Source organism: Nannobrachium achirus (genome assembly GCF_963921795.1).
Source record: "Nannobrachium achirus genome assembly, chromosome: 3".
NCBI lineage: Eukaryota > Metazoa > Chordata > Actinopteri > Myctophiformes > Myctophidae > Nannobrachium > Nannobrachium achirus.
The window spans coordinates 57,529,171-57,546,081 of NC_137812.1; the positions used below are offsets into that span (position 1 = coordinate 57,529,171).

General features: G+C 44.6%; 1 protein-coding gene across 2 annotated transcripts in view; it reads right to left on the minus strand.

The window, feature by feature from the left end:
• The window catches only part of rims1b (regulating synaptic membrane exocytosis 1b), a gene marked incomplete at both ends in the record, with an annotated part of 122,629 nt that extends 106,207 nt beyond the window's left edge, over positions 1–16,422 (minus strand). For both annotated transcript variants that reach the window (XM_080722816.1, XM_080722815.1), the window contains one exon: positions 16,256–16,422. In XM_080722816.1, coding sequence (XP_080578942.1) covers positions 16,256–16,422 — 167 coding nt within the window. The remainder of the gene's footprint in view (positions 1–16,255) is intronic.
• Positions 16,423–16,911: the final 489 nt, after the last annotated feature.

Genomic DNA, 16,911 nt, shown 5'->3' on the forward strand with positions numbered 1-16,911 from the left:
TGTGCTCGCCTTATAGGCGAGCCCACAATAAGGGACTCCCTTATTTCCAGGAAAAATAAGAGAAACATCTCACTGTATGCAGTATATCGTCACTGTCGGGCAGAAACCTTGTATCTCCAAGTTTAAAATTTTTATGTTTTTTCGCAAATAAAGCCCTGCTTCATCATACAAGGCTGTCGCACATAAGTAGTGAAAACAGTCGATCTACAAGCAAACAACGCCTCGCGGTGCAAGGCGTTGTGTGCTTGAAGATCGGCTGTTTTCACTAGTTTAAATCCTTTTTTAAATGATAATTCTTTTTTGGCCAAATAAGGGACGATTCCGTATTATTAATTTTCAAGAGACGGTTGGCAACCCAAAAGCGCACTTTTGGGTGACGGCGCACATTTGGGTAACAGACTCAAGGCAGCTGCTGAGCACAATGTATATACACACAGTAGGCTATATATAGTATATATTCTTATCCAGAGGATGTCACTAGAGTAAAAAGGTCAGAGGCATATAACCTCAGAAACAATACAATTACTGCCTGGTCACATGTATACACAAATAGGCCTGTAAGTGCCATTGTTCCTGGTTGTCTGGATGTCGTGCGTGGCAAATGTGTTGCTTAGGTAGGGCCAGAGAATGTGGGGTTTACTGTAGCTGTAACGGGGTTGTGCTGTTTTTTTTGTTTTAGTTTTTATTTTCCTTTTTTTTCCCTGCCTATATCTACTGCATAGTACTGTGTTCTATCCGTCTGTCATTCAATGTTATATGAGATGGTTTCCTGTGTAAATAAGCCAAGTGCTAGGATTTCCTTTTAGTTGACCTTGTACCAGTGAACTGTACCGTCATGAAACTGTACCTTTTCCTATGCAAACTTCTAATAAAGTCTTCAATCAATCAATCAATGCAGGCTCAGACGTGTTGCCACCCCATGTGGTGACAATATCCAAGATGGCTGCGGAATTATGGTCTATAGGGAGCTTTTTTTTAGGATGGGGCCAAATTCTTAACCTATTCGTACATGCTTACCCCAAATAATGTATTTGTAGACTAGCATAGTATCAAACAAAACATCTCTTTCATAAACTCTCATAATGTATAGTACATCATTTACATTTATTTGTTCATCCTATATTAAAATTGGCTGATAGGAGGACCGGCTGGCGGGAGGGCAGACCATGCCATCACGCTCCTGCCATTATGACTCAACCATAAGGATTTGCAATGCAGCTACGTCCAAATATGGAGAGTGTTGCGGCTGTTGACTAATCTCAACATGTCATCAGGCACAAACAAGGCATCAACTCCATATAAAAAAGGGGATGGGGGGCATGCCCATATATGGGCATATATTATATTGATGACATCAGGACTGAAAGATACAGAGATCTTCATATGTGGGCATACTGGTTGGATCGGCTTTACAACGTAGGTGTGTGAGGGCCACGTATAGTGTCCGAACTCTAGATGTGAGGCCTGTGTAGTGGCCCGAAACTCTAGTACAGTAAAGGGGAGCACACACTGGACGCGGGCGGCTGCGCAGCGTCGCGCCGCGGTAACGACGCACTTGAAGTGCCGGCGGTAACCCCAACTGGATGCGGTGCGCTGCCACACAGCACATCCATTTCCCCCGGTGGGGAGAACCATGGGAGAACATGTTCACGGCACGGCAACGCTGGAAAAATAGAACAGCGGCGTATCGGCGCGACAGACGAGGCGGCAGACCCGCGGCTGCGCGCGTCTGACGCCACCGGTGTGGGTTAGTTCATTGAAAATAATGAGGGCGTATTTTTTTACGCGCCGCTTCCGCGCCGCCTCCGCGCCCAGTGTGTGTTTCCCTTAAGAGTACTGATATCATTGTAAAGCCTACTGTATAGACAAAGAATAAGCCTCATCACACCTCGCCAAAACATTTTAATAAACATTAATAGTATAAATTTCAAATCTACAAGCTCAAAGCTGTTTTCACTATTCATCTAAGTAAGGCAATGTACCGTATATGGGCTTAAGTCGTTAATGTTTAAAAAATGAACCCAGGTGTCATATTGTCAACAGCTATATGTCAGAGGCTAGGGTGATATTCTGCATGCAGTCAGCATTGACCTCCAGCTTCATTCCACATCCAGTCATGGGGTCACAGAAACCAGCTGTGTGTGTCAACCTCAGACAGGGACCCTGTCTGTCAGTCAACAATCCCCTCAGCACTGCAGCTGATGCAATTTAATAAACATAAAAAACAGCATGTGAGTGTGTCTTAGAGAGAGCCAGGGAGGGAGAGAGAGAGACACACACACACACACACGTGACACGCACGCCCGCCCGCCCGCCCGCACGCACGCACGCACGCACGCACGCACGCACGCACGCACGCACGCACGCACGCACGCACGCACGCACACACACACACACACACACACACACACACACACACACACACACACACACACACACACACACACACACACACACACACACACACACACACACACACACACAGACAGACAGACAGACAGACAGACAGACAGACAGACAGAAGGAATAGAATAAGGGACTGGAGTGGGTGTATACGGTATTCATATAATATGAACACAGTGTCTGTGTGACATTTAATTAAATTCAGTGAGCTTTATAGAGTGCTACAGGGATGATGTCTTTATGTAGGCCAAACCCGGAAGTCATGGATCCAAATTCCTACCACAGATTTCCAACGGAATTTTTGGATCAATAACAAAAATAAGGCTTATGATATTGACACGTTTTGTTCAACAAGATAATCTCCACATACCGACTACCTTTGGATGATTTTAGTAGAGCATGCAATTAATATACATTTTAACATGCGTGTAACCTCAAAATGCACACTTGTGGTTAATGTGGTATCAACAGCTGTAATTCATATTTTAGGACAACATTATGAAACTCTAAGACCACAGACCTTATTTTCTGCATAAATAAAAATCACACCCGTGTGAACTGAGCGGTGGTCGTGGAGGCTGTGCAACAGCACTACTGGGTGGGTGCAGCGGGGTTAGTGTGCTTTACAATGCTGTAGTTTCTTCACACACTCTAATTTATTTGACCCTAAAACATTCAGTTTGTTAATAATAATAATAATACTTGACCACACATGCTGACCCACCCTTCCCCCCTGTGTGTGTGTGTGTGTGTGTGTGTGTGTGTGTGTGTGTGTGTGTGTGTGTGTGTGTGTGTGTGTGTGTGTGTGTGTGTGTGTGTGTGTGTGAGAGAGAGAGAACAACAGCGCCCCTCCCTTAACATGTGTGGTCAGAAAAGGTACTGCAGGCTTGAGGCTACATACACGGCCGGACGGCCGGACGGCCGGACGGCCGGACGGATACCCACACACACGGCCACGTATAGGAGACGGTGTGACCACCGCTCAAAAAGACCTGTGGAAAAAAAGCAGTGGAAATATGATAAGGGAATCACTTCTTGGTTTTAGAACTACAAACTATAGCACACAGTGTTGAAGCGAATAAGCTGTGAGAAAGGCAAACTGCAACACATACCGTACACATACAATCTCATCAACCAATACTTTTTAATTTGACACCAGTATGTCTCTTATTCCTATAAATGCATTCAAATACAAATGTAATTGAATGCCATATGTATTTAACATATTATACAATCTGAGTTCTTAATCTTAAACCACACCAAAGACGTTTGTCGTCACCCTGTTCTTTCTCAGAATTATGCTTTCTATGGACGGGTTTCTGGTCCACGTTACACTGATAAGAACTAGATGTGTGCGCAGCTAGGTTGGTACAAAAATTAGCCAATGAAACCAGCGCTACCCAAAACAACAGGTTTGGGGATTGGTAGGAAAGGAATTGATTACATGATATAGTCACCTGTGCATTTAGTCTCAATGTTTGTAAACAAGAAACGGGTCTATAAAAGCCTGCATGTCCCTTGTCTACCACTGACTACCATTTTGACTGGGTTATGTGTTACTGGCCTATATCTTTATTCTTTATTTGGATCCCCATTAGCTTCAATAATGTGGTCACTGGTCTTCCTGTGGTCAATAAATAATGTCTACAGTAAAAACATACAATAGCTAAAATCCCGCTATATACAAAAGAGGCACAACAAACATAATATACTGTACAGTAGTGATCCACAAAAAAGGTGATGTCACTCTGAAGTGAATATATGTCTTGGGTTCATGTAAATTTGTGTTTCCAGATATTTAACCACTTTAACTGTCAATACTCAATAAACTTAACCTATCACTCTGCTCTTTTTCCCCTCTACACAAAACCTCTTTGCCGAAAATGGCTGATCTACAAGCTCACAACGCCTTGCACTGCGAGGTGTTGAGCTTGTAGATCATCATTTTCGGCTAAAGTTCTCCGAATATGGACGCTAGGGTTCAAGTGTTTAATATAGAAAGGAGAAAAAAAGCTTCTATCACACAAAGATTTTGGAGGACCCCCTGTAGTAACTCAAGGACCCCCTGTTGAAGACCCCTGCTCTATAGGGCTCTGATTCCCTTCGTTCTCAATGTCCTGAAACAAGCCCATCTAAACCCACTCAAAACTTCTCACAGGTCAGAGAGGTTGTTGCATTTGGTAGTGAGCAAAACAGATATGGAAACAGCTGTGGCTCCTTGATGATGTGATGGAGGGGCAGTCCAGGATTTCTAATGTTTGCTCTTACATCCTGTTTTGAATTTACTCAAGTGGCCGGCTCCCACTCACCGCTTCCACCCCCACACGTACTACCCTCGCTGACAGGGCTGTAACCCCTGTGCTTACTGTAGAAAATCAATATTTGAAGGATCTGTCTATATTCGGGGTGGGACGATATGAACATTTCTTATCACGATTATTGTGACAAAAGAAATCGCGATTTACGACATTATCCTGGTGCGGAACATAATGCCAAAAAATAGCAGATCTACAAGCTCACAACGCGTCGCGTGGCTATTTTTTGGCAAAGACATTTGATAGAGAGTGAAAAAAAGACTGTATCAAGTATGTACAGTATAATATAAGTACCTTTTACCAATAGAGGATCTAAGTGGTACCAGATATGCAGCTCAGCAAATAAAAGGTGAATTGATCCCAGTGCATGACGGAGGACGATATCACGATATATATATATATATATATATATATATATATTAGGGGTGCAACATATCGAACCGAATATCGAAAATCGAATCGAACCGAGAAATATCGAACCGAATGACCCCTGTATCGATGTATCGAACAATACAATACAATACCACTCCACATCCACATTCCCCCTGGAACCCCCTCAAGGACCCCTATGGGTCCGCAGAGCCCACTTAGAGAACCACTACCCGATAGGTTGGGTACCGTATTGTTCAAAGTTTAAAAAAAATAATACATAGTTATAAAAATACATTTATAAATCAAGGACATTTCTGTTTATTTTTTGTATCGAAAAAGTATCGAACCGTGACACCAAAATATCGAACCGAACCGAAACGAGAATTTTGTGTATCGTTGCACCCCTATATATATATATATATATATATATATATATATATATATATATTATATATATATATATATATATATTCTTTTTTTATAGTTTTTATCCCACGATTTTGCAACCCATTTTCACCCAGTGCCAATTGCCTATGTAATCCTGGGCTCTGCTCTCCCTCTGCCACGGCTGGAGAGACAACGGACTGACCACATGCTTCCTTCAATGCATGAGTAGTCCAAGTTGTTTCTTTTCACCTGACAGGGGGGATTTCCCCGGAATGGACGTAGCGTGTGGAAGGAACACGTTATTCCAACCAGATCCTTTCCCCTCCATCAAGCGCCCCGGCTGGCCAGGGGGAGGCATTATTGAGACCAGGATTACTGCATGTTTTTATGAGGGTATCAACCCTAGGAGACACAGGGAGAACATGAACGAGTGTTTATTATCACGATAAACGATAATATCGCATATCGTCCCATCCCTAGTCTATATATTTATATTTTTGAAACCTCATTATCATTGTGTGAATGATAAGAGGTTGGGATGAGTGGATTAAGCTCCTCCCATGCAGGCACTCCCACACACTTCTTCCCAGTGACAGTTCACCTACGCTATTATTTTCTAGATGAGGAAGCCAGTGGGGGTCTTCTCTACAGTCATGATAAAAGTCCATGAAGTGTCTGGCGTACCAGGCAACAGCAGATAGCGTATCAGCAAAAAGAAAAGCAGGTGCTGTCTTCCCATGGCCTGGCAGGCTAATCATTAGCCCAGAGCCAACACTCCTGGAAGGACAACAGGCCACTCCCATCCTGGGGACTGGGGTGATGGCGAGAGATAGAGCCCTCATCTATAACCTTATCACTAACAGCTGTTCAGGTCTCAGGCCCTTAGAACTAGATTGGACTGCATTGTCACATTAGACGTATAAAAAAAACATATGCTCATTCATTTGATACTTTGTTTCTTTTCAATATACTTTTTCTTTGCCATTATTGTACTGTATAAACTTGATGAAATCACCAAATATCTATGGAAACAAATGAAAAGTGACATACAGTACAGTAAAGCTTCTGCATTCACTTTTTCCTAGAGTTACCCATCTTTGGTTGTTTAATGTTACAGAACTTTCAGGCCTTCAAATCTAGTCCTATTGCTGTGACTAGATTTATCACTAAGTTATGGCCATTTGAAGTGCTCAAAATGGCTGTAACACTGCTGTAGTGCCATGTATGTGTGCAATTTAAGCCTTTTGGTGTTACTATTCTCACGCCAGTCCCCTGAACAGTGTTTGTCGCAAATTTGGTGCGGATCTGAGTCTGTGATGTCCAACGTTGGTCCGTCCAACCACCCTCTAGCCAATTGTAATGTAGCGGTTCTACTGTATGATACCGTATGTTCAGCGGCTGCCTTGCCGCTGACCATACAGTATCATATATTTGTGAGAAAGGTCAGTATTACTGGTACATGTCTTTATAGAGTATACAAGTCTGTTGCCATGATAGACTGAAAATAGTCAAACGGATGATGTTATTTGGTTAATTGCAGTTCATCCATGAGAGCAGATGAGTGCGGATCCCACTTGAATGTTGTTTTTCTAGCTAATTGCTTGTGGGTGTATCGGTTAAGCCTACTATAGACAGTATGTGAGGTGTTAGGCTACATATCCCATGAGCTTTCCACAAACAAACAAACAAAAAACAAGGAATTAGTTTCCGTTACTATTCTTTACCTTTGGGCAAATAGTTATTATTTTTTGTTGAGCAGGAGACTTAACTTCCTAACTTGTCACATTAGCTTGCTAATCCTACACCTGACACATTTACAATTGCCTCATTTGTTCATGCTGTCAGACATGGACCTTCAGCAAACATTGACTCCAGTATTGAAACAGGAATATGGATAATTGGACATTTCACTAGAATATAGAACTGATATTTTTCTGTTGGGATCTGGCAAGAGTTGTGTGCGGACTCTATAAAATGTGACACAACGCTGAAATGTATACAACGCTGAGGAAGGCTATACGCCGAAACGCGTACGTTGTTTACTCTGTGGCGTGCCACGCCAACATAATCATAATAAAAGTGCCTTAAATGACTGTTCCGTGAGTGCTGGTATTCTCTTGTTTAAAGAGTTGTGTGCCTTCAGCACAGAGTAAGTCTGTCTATGATTCAACCCACAATCATGCCTACAGTACAAAATCCATGCAAAGTTCAGATACTGCCCCAGTCTATCAACTATCTGAGAATTCTATTGAAATGCATGCTTTCTCTCTTTCTCTTTCTGTGTGTGGGTCTCTCTCTCTCTCTCTCTCCTTACGTCAGTGTTTCCATATCCATCTAACACTAACATCGTGCAACACATCAAGCTGTTACTACTGTCCACAAGCAACTGAATAACGTTTTTTCAAACACACCATTTATCCAACCATGGTGCCAGGGACCACCCTACACATGTGTATCGCTTACAACATGGGGGCAGTGTGTGCTCTTGCTGGCTGAGTATGGATCCCATCAATGATTGTCCAGATGATGAGGCCATTATTGACTGAACCTTAGCAGCGGAGGTCCTCATGGAACATTAAATACATCACTTCCTCTCATATCAAGACAGCCACCTGCTTTCCTAATGCTCCAATCAGGAAATGAAAATCACGATTGTATCAAGTGGTAATGATTAGGCAACTAGGTCTACTGCTAATTATCCAGTCATATATTCGTATCCATAGGATAAATCTCAAAAACATTGTCCGCCTCTTTAAAGGCATTACAGTAGGCTACTCGAACCGTTTAGACTAGAGCCTATTAGTGGAATCCTTTTAGGCATTTTTTGAGGTCTGATGGTCGCCTGCCTGTCGGAAACATACAGGTGGAAATCCCCCAAAGTCCTGCAATGTAAGCCTCCCTTCCACCCACACGAGACACAGAGACGACTACCGGGATGACACTATAGCTCACAACAGCCGTATCAAGCATGAAAGAATGGACGTGTACGGCATTGGTTCTCAAAGTGGGGCCCAGGGGTCCTTGAGGGAGTTCCAGGGGGTTCCCAGCTAAATGATAGTTAGGAACCTAATGGGCCCTTATTGGGTATGTAACTCTCTCTGCCATTAAAGGTGGGTCTGTAGCCTAATGCATGTCAAACTGGGGGTCCATGAAATTAAAATGGTTTAGAATCGCTGCTAGAGCCTTAAAAATCTTTTCTTATGGAGGTCCCTGGCATATTTCAAATGGGGGTCCGCGAGCTAATAAGTGTCAATTTGGGGGTCCTTGACATGAATTGCACCCGGGGGCGCCCGCTGGCTACTGGTCCAGGCGCATTATACCACATAGGCATTGATCCCTGACGGCGTCGCCGGTTCGATTCCCGATCCGGACAACCTTTGCCGCATGTCACCACCCATCTCCACCCCCCATTTCCTGTCAGTCTACTGTCCTATCTAATAAAGGGAGCTGTGCTGGCATGATATCAAACAAGACACGTGCTCCTTTTATGGGCCGTTCTGTCCCTTACATTATACTACTTAGCCATAAATTATAACTTCCAGCAGAGGGTGCTAATATTCGGACGTTTTGTCTCTCCTGGAGTTATAACGCAGAGTCAAATAGCTCTCGCTGGTTGAGCCTCCACGTCCCTAATCGCCTCAAAACATGTTTAAATCATGAAGTTGCTCACCTCATCGTCGAAACAGCTTTATATCTACCTATTAGCCCACTCGTTGGCATGTGTTAGTCCATATGTTCCTAATACATTAATGTTTACTAAAACTTCTCCGAGACTCGCGTTTCCTCGTCGGAATCCTTCCGCCTTCAGAACGCTCCAGAACTACAGAATGTTGGAATACTTCCGCATACAATAAAACGTCATGTCCTAGTATGAGCGAATCGCAACGGCGATCAACGTCACGTGATATGTTCGGCCATTTTTACCCAAGCAGTTCAAAAACAAGGAAAGCGATGAGACTCGGTGAAGTTTTAGTAAACATTAATGTATTAGGAACATATGGACTAACACATGCCAACGAGTGGGCTAATAGGTAGAAAGCTGTTTCGACGATGAGGTGAGCAACTTCATGATTTAAACATGTTTTGAGGCGATTAGGGACGTGGAGGCTCAACCAGCGAGAGCTATTTGACTCTGCGTTATAACTCCAGGAGAGACAAAACGTCCGAATATTAGCACCCTCTGCTGGAAGTTATAATTTATGGCTATATACTACTGTAGTTGTATCCATACATCTCCATACATTCCGTGCTCATACAGACACTCATACTGGCACACTGATGTCATCTCCATAGTTACATGGAGTTCCGTACTCATACATAGGCCAACATACATACCGGTACATACCTATATTATGTATACATACATACATACATACATACATACATACACACACACAAAGCCATTGATTGATTGAAGACTTTATTAGAAGTTTGCATAGGAAAAGGTACAGTTTCATGACGGTACAGTTCACTGGTACAAGGTCTACTAAAAGGAGATCCATGAAAAGACTAAGCTTATTTCCACTGGAAACCATTGAAGTATCTCATATAACATTGAATGACAGACAAATAGAACACAGTACTATGCAGTAGATATGTAAAGAAAAACAAAATAGAAGACAGTAAGTCAAAACAAACAGTATATACAAAGAAGGGGCAGGGGAGGGTAGGGTTGGGCTAGATTCTTTTTTACCAGTTGCGAACGGCTGCTGCCTGTAAGTGGTTTTTCAGGGCAATTTTAAAGGATGCTAGTGATCCACACTCCTTTGTGGCCTTCGGTAAGGCTTTCCACATTTTGGTGGTATAGCAGAAAAAAGAGTTTGACCCTTTGTTGGTTTTGACTCTGGGTTGAAAGTGATCTGTGGCGCTGCCTCTGGTGTTGTAATTATGGACATCCTTAATGTTTATAAAGTATTTTGACAGGTACTTGGGTATCATAGTGGTGTAGTGTATCTTGTACACCAGGCCCATTGCAAGTTGCTGTACTCTGTCAACTACTCTGAGCCACCCCACTCTTAACTGGTGAGTAGCGGTGAGGTGAGTCTGATAGGGAAGTCTAAGCAGGACCCTAATTAGTTTATTTTGGGCTGTTTGTAGTTTAGTTTTCAGGGCTTGTGGGGCGTCACAATACCATACGTGGACTCCGTAGTCAAAGAGGGGCTGGATTATTGCACCAGCTATGGTCTTCAGTGTGTTGGAATTGACCATCGGGGCGATCCTCTGTAGGAAACGAGTTCGTTGGTTGATTTTATTTATTACTTTAGAAGTCATCTTTTCACTGGAAAGATTAGCTTCAAGGATACATCCTAAGTAAGAGATTTCGTTTTTTCGTGTTATGACCTTGTCACCCACTTTGATTGTGAAGTTATCAACTTTTTTGAGGTTATGATTTGATCCAAAGAGGATGGACTCTGTTTTACCCAGGTGAATTGATAATTTGTTGTCGTTAAGCCATGTGCAGATCTTACTTAGTTCAGAGTTAAGTGTCTTCTCAACCTGCAAGTGGTCCTTGCCCGAGACTAGGAGAGCCGAGTCATCCGCGAACAGGAACAGGTTGCAGTCACAAGCAGATGCCATGTCGTTCACGTATATTAGGAACAACAGAGGTCCCAGTATGCTACCTTGAGGAACACCACAGTTTACCGGGAGGGGGGGGGACAGGGTACCGTTAATCTCCACCACCTGTTCCCTCCCCACCAGGTAAGACTGCATCCACCTCACTGCTGCGCTGTCAAGACCGATGGCTTTTAGTTTCTCAATCAGAATAGAATGATTTACGGTGTCAAATGCCTTCTGGAGGTCCATCATGACCATGCCGCTATATTTGCCGTCATCCGCTTCGCGTTTGATTTGGTCAGTCAAATAGAGAAGGCATGTGTCAGTGGAATGAGATTTTCTGAATCCAGATTGGAACTCGTAAATCAGATTATTCTCATCGAGATATCTTGCTATCTGTTCGTAGACTATTTTCTCCATGACTTTGGATATGGAGCTAAGAATGGAAACGGGACGGTAGTTTCCAGGGTCTAGTTTGCTACCTTTTTTATGCAGGGGGGTTACTTTTGCTAGTTTGAAGTCCTGTGGGACATGACCCTGTTCGATGGAAAGGTTAATTATGTGGGTAATTATTGGAGCAATGGTGGCGGCTGAATCTCTGAGAAATCTAGCTGGAATTTTATCAAGGCCAGTGGCCTTGTGTTGAGGTAGGGCACTCAGTTTTTTAAACACTTCATCAGTTGTCACTGTGGCAAGTTTAAAACTGTCTTTTCTGACGCCCAGTTTATTGTAGAATTTCTTAACAAATTTTACACCATACCGCCCAGATGGGGCGACCAGTTTTTCAACCAGCGAACGGGCCACGGTGGTAAAGGTTTCGTTAAGATGGGTAGCCACTTCACATTTGTCAGAAATGAGAGCGGTGTCCGTTTTGATGTTTATGCTGTGGCCTATGGTTTTAGGTTTTAAGCCTAATGTGTTGTTAAGCAACTTCCATAGGTCTCGTGGTTTGTTTTTGAATTCGTCGATTTTTTCATCAATGTAGTTTTTTTGGGCGGCTCTAATATAGGCAGTTGTCTGGTTTCTAAGCTTCTTGCACTGAGCAGTAAGATGCTTGATTTGGATATTGAGGTCAGGGTTGAATTTTTTTTTAAGTTTTTTGCAGCACTTACGTTTTTCATCGTACTTTTTGTCTCTGAGTTTAGCTGATTCAGCAATATCTGAGTTATACCATGGCTCTTGGCGGGCTTTAACCCTGGTGGTATTCAAGGGGGCCACGATGTCTAGAGCATCGGTCAATTTGGTTTTAAAACCACACCATGCTCCTTCGACATTTGTACACTGCAGTTCAGAGGAAAAGTCTGTATTCGCTAGAGTGTTATTTAAAGCCTCACTGGAGTAGTTTTTGAGGCTTCTAGCTACAACTGTTTTGTGGCCACTAGCCTTGGGTTTGTGTATTTTACGCGTACAGTAGATCATGTAATGATCACTAAGACCGCATACAATAGCCCCGCTAGCGGTGACTTTTGATTTGTCTGTGGTTACGATGAGATCTATGAGGGTTTGGGAGTGCTCCGTCACCCTAGTGGGCACAGTAACAAGCTGAGTGAGGCCATATTGATTACATAACCCATTAAAGGACTTGAACAGGGGTGCTTCTTTACGTAAAGCATCACAATTAAAGTCGCCCAGAGCGTAGTACTCAATACCGTCCACCTTAGCTAAGCTCTCATCAAACAGCTCAAAGAAATCATTCTGGTCAGGGGGTCTATAGACAGCACATATTAGTATATTTTTAGCATGTTCAAAAATTATCTCGACCCATACAGTTTCAAGAGAGCTGTGGTGTAGGTCTGGGCGAATGATAAAATTTAAATCATTGTGAATATACATGCAAACACCACCTCCTTTCCTGTTCCTATCATTCCTAATGACAGTGTAATTGGCTATTTCAATTCTAGCATCTGAGAATGAGTCATCGAGTTTAGTTTCTGAGAAGGTTAAAATTTGGACCTTACCATCAAAAAACATAGCTTTGATTTGTTCCAGTTTGGGTTCCAAACTGTTGACGTTGAGATGGATCATTTTCAGTCCTCTTTTTACAAATGTTTCTTTCATATTTGAGGTGATCAAATAGCCATTATCAGGGCTGGGGGTTTCTGCTGTGTGTGAGTCCACATCCGTCTGTAGTGGTAGTGGGGGTGGGGGTAGGGGGGGGAGGTCATGTCCCTTTGTTGTCTGTGAACCTAGACACCAGGATATCCAGCTTCTCTCCACGGCACGAGGGGGGGAGGTGTCGGCGCAGATTGTATCAAAGCCGAGACGTGTCAACAGCCACGACTGGTTATGATCCCTGGGGGGTGACGGGGCCAGCGGGGGGGCATCCTGCTCGATGGTAATCTCCGCGAACTGGGCACCAGCAGCCTCGATGTCTGGTGGTGCGGGGTTGGACATGCCGTCGTCCGAGTCGCTCCGTGGGTCGGGTGGTCCCTGGGTGTTTAGTGGGGAAGTCGGCGGGGGGTCGTCTGTGACTTGGACACCGTCGGGAACCGGGGGTTTGCCGCCAGGCGCCTCGGCGCTGCTGTTGTCAGGCGGCTCAACGACCGAAACCTCGCCGATGCGTGCAGGGTTCATGCAGGGATCCTCTCTCGCGTCGTCGTATGTAGCCACGGCAACCGCTGGGCGATCGTATTGCAGAGAGCCGGCTGGAGAGCCATTGTTTTTAGCATAGGACTCACCAGCTGACCTCGTAGCGGCCGGGAGGTCTTCTGTCTCAGCTACGGATTCACTCTTGGTCAGGGAAAACATCTGTTCTCTCGCCAGACGAGCGGTTGTTTGTCGAGTGATCGCTGGGCCTGGGTGAACGTGAATATCACCCGAGAGTAGTAGAAAAAAGTAAATAAAGGACCGTCTGTCCATTCTACCAACCGGGGGTCTGTTTTTTGGTGTTATCAGCGAGCCTAGGATAGCCAGTTTGTAGAGGTGTTTCAGTTCCGATCCATCGTGGAGGTAAAAATCACAGTGAGATTCCTCTCTGTTCTGCACATAATCCACTGTATCCATTTTCTCTGCATGCCATGGTGAGCTGAGGCACGAGTCGGTGTAATACACGAGAAATATCAGAAAAGTGAAAAATATCCTTCCCTTTGTTCCTGGAGTGTAGTCGGAACAATGGGTCGCGGAGCGGAAAAAAATGCGGCCGTCCTTCATGACTGCTGACTGGTCAACATTCCCCCCCAGGGAATCAATAACGGTTTATCTTAGAGAAGACTACTAGACTATTAGTAAATGGGTTAGATTAGATTCGACAATCTTAGATTAGACTACAATATAGAAACTTCCACTGAATCTGATTTGGCAGTAAATGAAATATACAGAGAAATTACCTGTGAGGGACCAAAGACTAATTTGCCCTGGGGAACTTGGCTCCAGACCTGCCACAACCAGTCCTCCTGACCAGACTTAGGATCGAGCGCCGCTCAAAAGTTTGAGAGACACTGGTGTAAGGTAGACACTTGCTCGAAATGTCAGTCTCAAGTCTACGCGAATATACCCGCGCTACTTATGATGAGATTCTCAACAACCACACCCCGTGGCTTGGAGAAATCATAAATGACGGTCTCACGAACCGTCCGTCGAGCATAATATCAAATGGTTTGTGCCATTCGAGCCACCACAAGCATCATTAACGCGCGCCATAATAATGTCACGATGATTGTCCCCTCATGAAAAGGGTCACACACACACACACACACACACACACACACACACACACACACACACACACACACACACACACAAACAAACAGGACCCCCTTTTTTAAAACCTTCCGTCTTGCGATGTAGTCAGACAAACCCACTTTAGCCTATGTGCGTAAACCAAACGAGCTAAATTGATGCGAAATACCGGCTTGGGCTATAATATGGATGCCGACATGTGAAAGTGGAGATGGCACACAGCCTATACTTTCCCCATTCACTAAAACGGGTGGAGGACAGAGGTATGATTCATCCCCAGCAACCCCCACTGTCTGTCACACCCCATCACCACAGCCCCGTGTCCGCGGCCGCGCTACACGCGTAACGCAACAGCACAGCAGTGGTGTAAAGTAACCAAGTAGATTAAGAGGCCTACTTAAGTACAATGTTGAGGTATTTGTACTTTACTTGAGTATTTCCAAGGCAATTTCCAATACGTAGGCCTACTCCCACTCCACTATCTACATCTCGGATCCAAGTGCAGCCTAGCAGCCTACCCACAACAGTTATTTGAAAGGTTTAGTTACTATGTCACTTTGTAGATCTGGATTATTATTACAGAACATAAATAATACCACTTCAGCCCTATACATTTCGGCCATTTGAAAATAGCCGATCTCACGCAGAGTAGGCTATTTCTACATTGCAATATCGATACTTTACTTAAGTATAAAATGTGAGTTCCTTTTCCACCACTGCTATTATTTTAACGTGGCATCATCATACGTGGTGAATGAACATGTGTAGCTGCATGGCACCTGCACCTGCTACGATAGGCTACGTGGTCCTATAGCGATAACGAGTGAACTATAAGGCCTGGTTGCTTTCAGGAATATCACCAGGTGATAGCCTATTTTCCAACCACACGACGGTCTTCGCGTCTCTTGGGTTAAAATCGATATTCGAAGCTTTGATCTCCAAAGGCAATGCAACGGCGGCAGTTTTACAGCAATAATGAGAGGAGCATAGCCTACACACTAGAGCTGTGATGCTGTGAATGGTAACAGCTGTGGTGAATTAGGTGTATGATGTGATATGACCACCAGAACGGCAGACGACAGGTAGGCTATAGTGTTGGTATGTTCCAGTGGTTTTCAACCAGTGGTCCGAGGACCAACAGTGGTCCCTGAGGGGGTTCTAGGTGGTCCCCAGCTAAATGATGGAGAACTGGTCTTTAACTATTGAGAGTGTAAAATGAAACCAAATGGACCCGTAAATTATTGTTTAACATCTGCATTACTTCATTTACAAGAAGTCTTACACAATTAGAGAATGGTCGATCTCCTATACCACATCAATGCAGCATGGAATTGATGGAATCATATCGATAACAAAATATCTATAAGTATTGGGTCTGAGAGGCTACATCACATCAAATGGTGGTCCGTGGCTCAAATGCCAAATAAATGATGGACCTTTCAATGATTGAAAAGCACTGGTATGTTCAATTCAAACAGCCAGGGTCCAGGGATGCCTTTCCCTTGAACGGGGGGTGAATGTTTCAACGAAACGCCGTCCCTTACTTTAACATGGCATCTTCCTTCTCCTCCTCCTCCTTCTGCCGAACCATCACTGCCATGATGATCTCCCTCTCCTCCTCGGTGAGGTGGCTGAGGTCCGGCGTGTCCGTCATGGATGGCGGCACGGCGGGTGGGCGAGGGCCGCCTTGGGGCCCCACCGAGGCGGACATGTTTTCCACCACCACCGCCCCTCCTCGGCGCGTCGTTTCGACTGACAGGATCCCGAGCGTTGCGAGCAGCAGCAGCAGCCACACCTCACGACATCATAGTCCACGGGAAGAAGAGCAGCAGCTGCTGCAGTTCTGGCGAAGAGTGCAGACCGCTCATGGCTCCAGGCACCCACGGTTGTGCTTTTGTTCGTCCTCCTCGGCTTTTTACCACCACCACTCTTGGCGTTCCCCCCACCCCCCACCTGCCCGCCGCTCCCCTCCACCGCCGGTTTACGGGGAACCCATTTCCACCCCGGGAGCTGACATGTATAGTAGACCTATAGGCTAGGCAGAGACACCCCTGGAATTACTTCTTAGATGATGCCGCTGGACTCGAGCTTGATGCTGGGCGCTATAGGCGGAGTCCGTCTCTCTCTCTCTCTCTCTCTCTCTCTCTCTCTCTCTCTCTCTCTCTCTCGCTCTCTCTCTCTCTCTCTCGCTCTCTCTCGC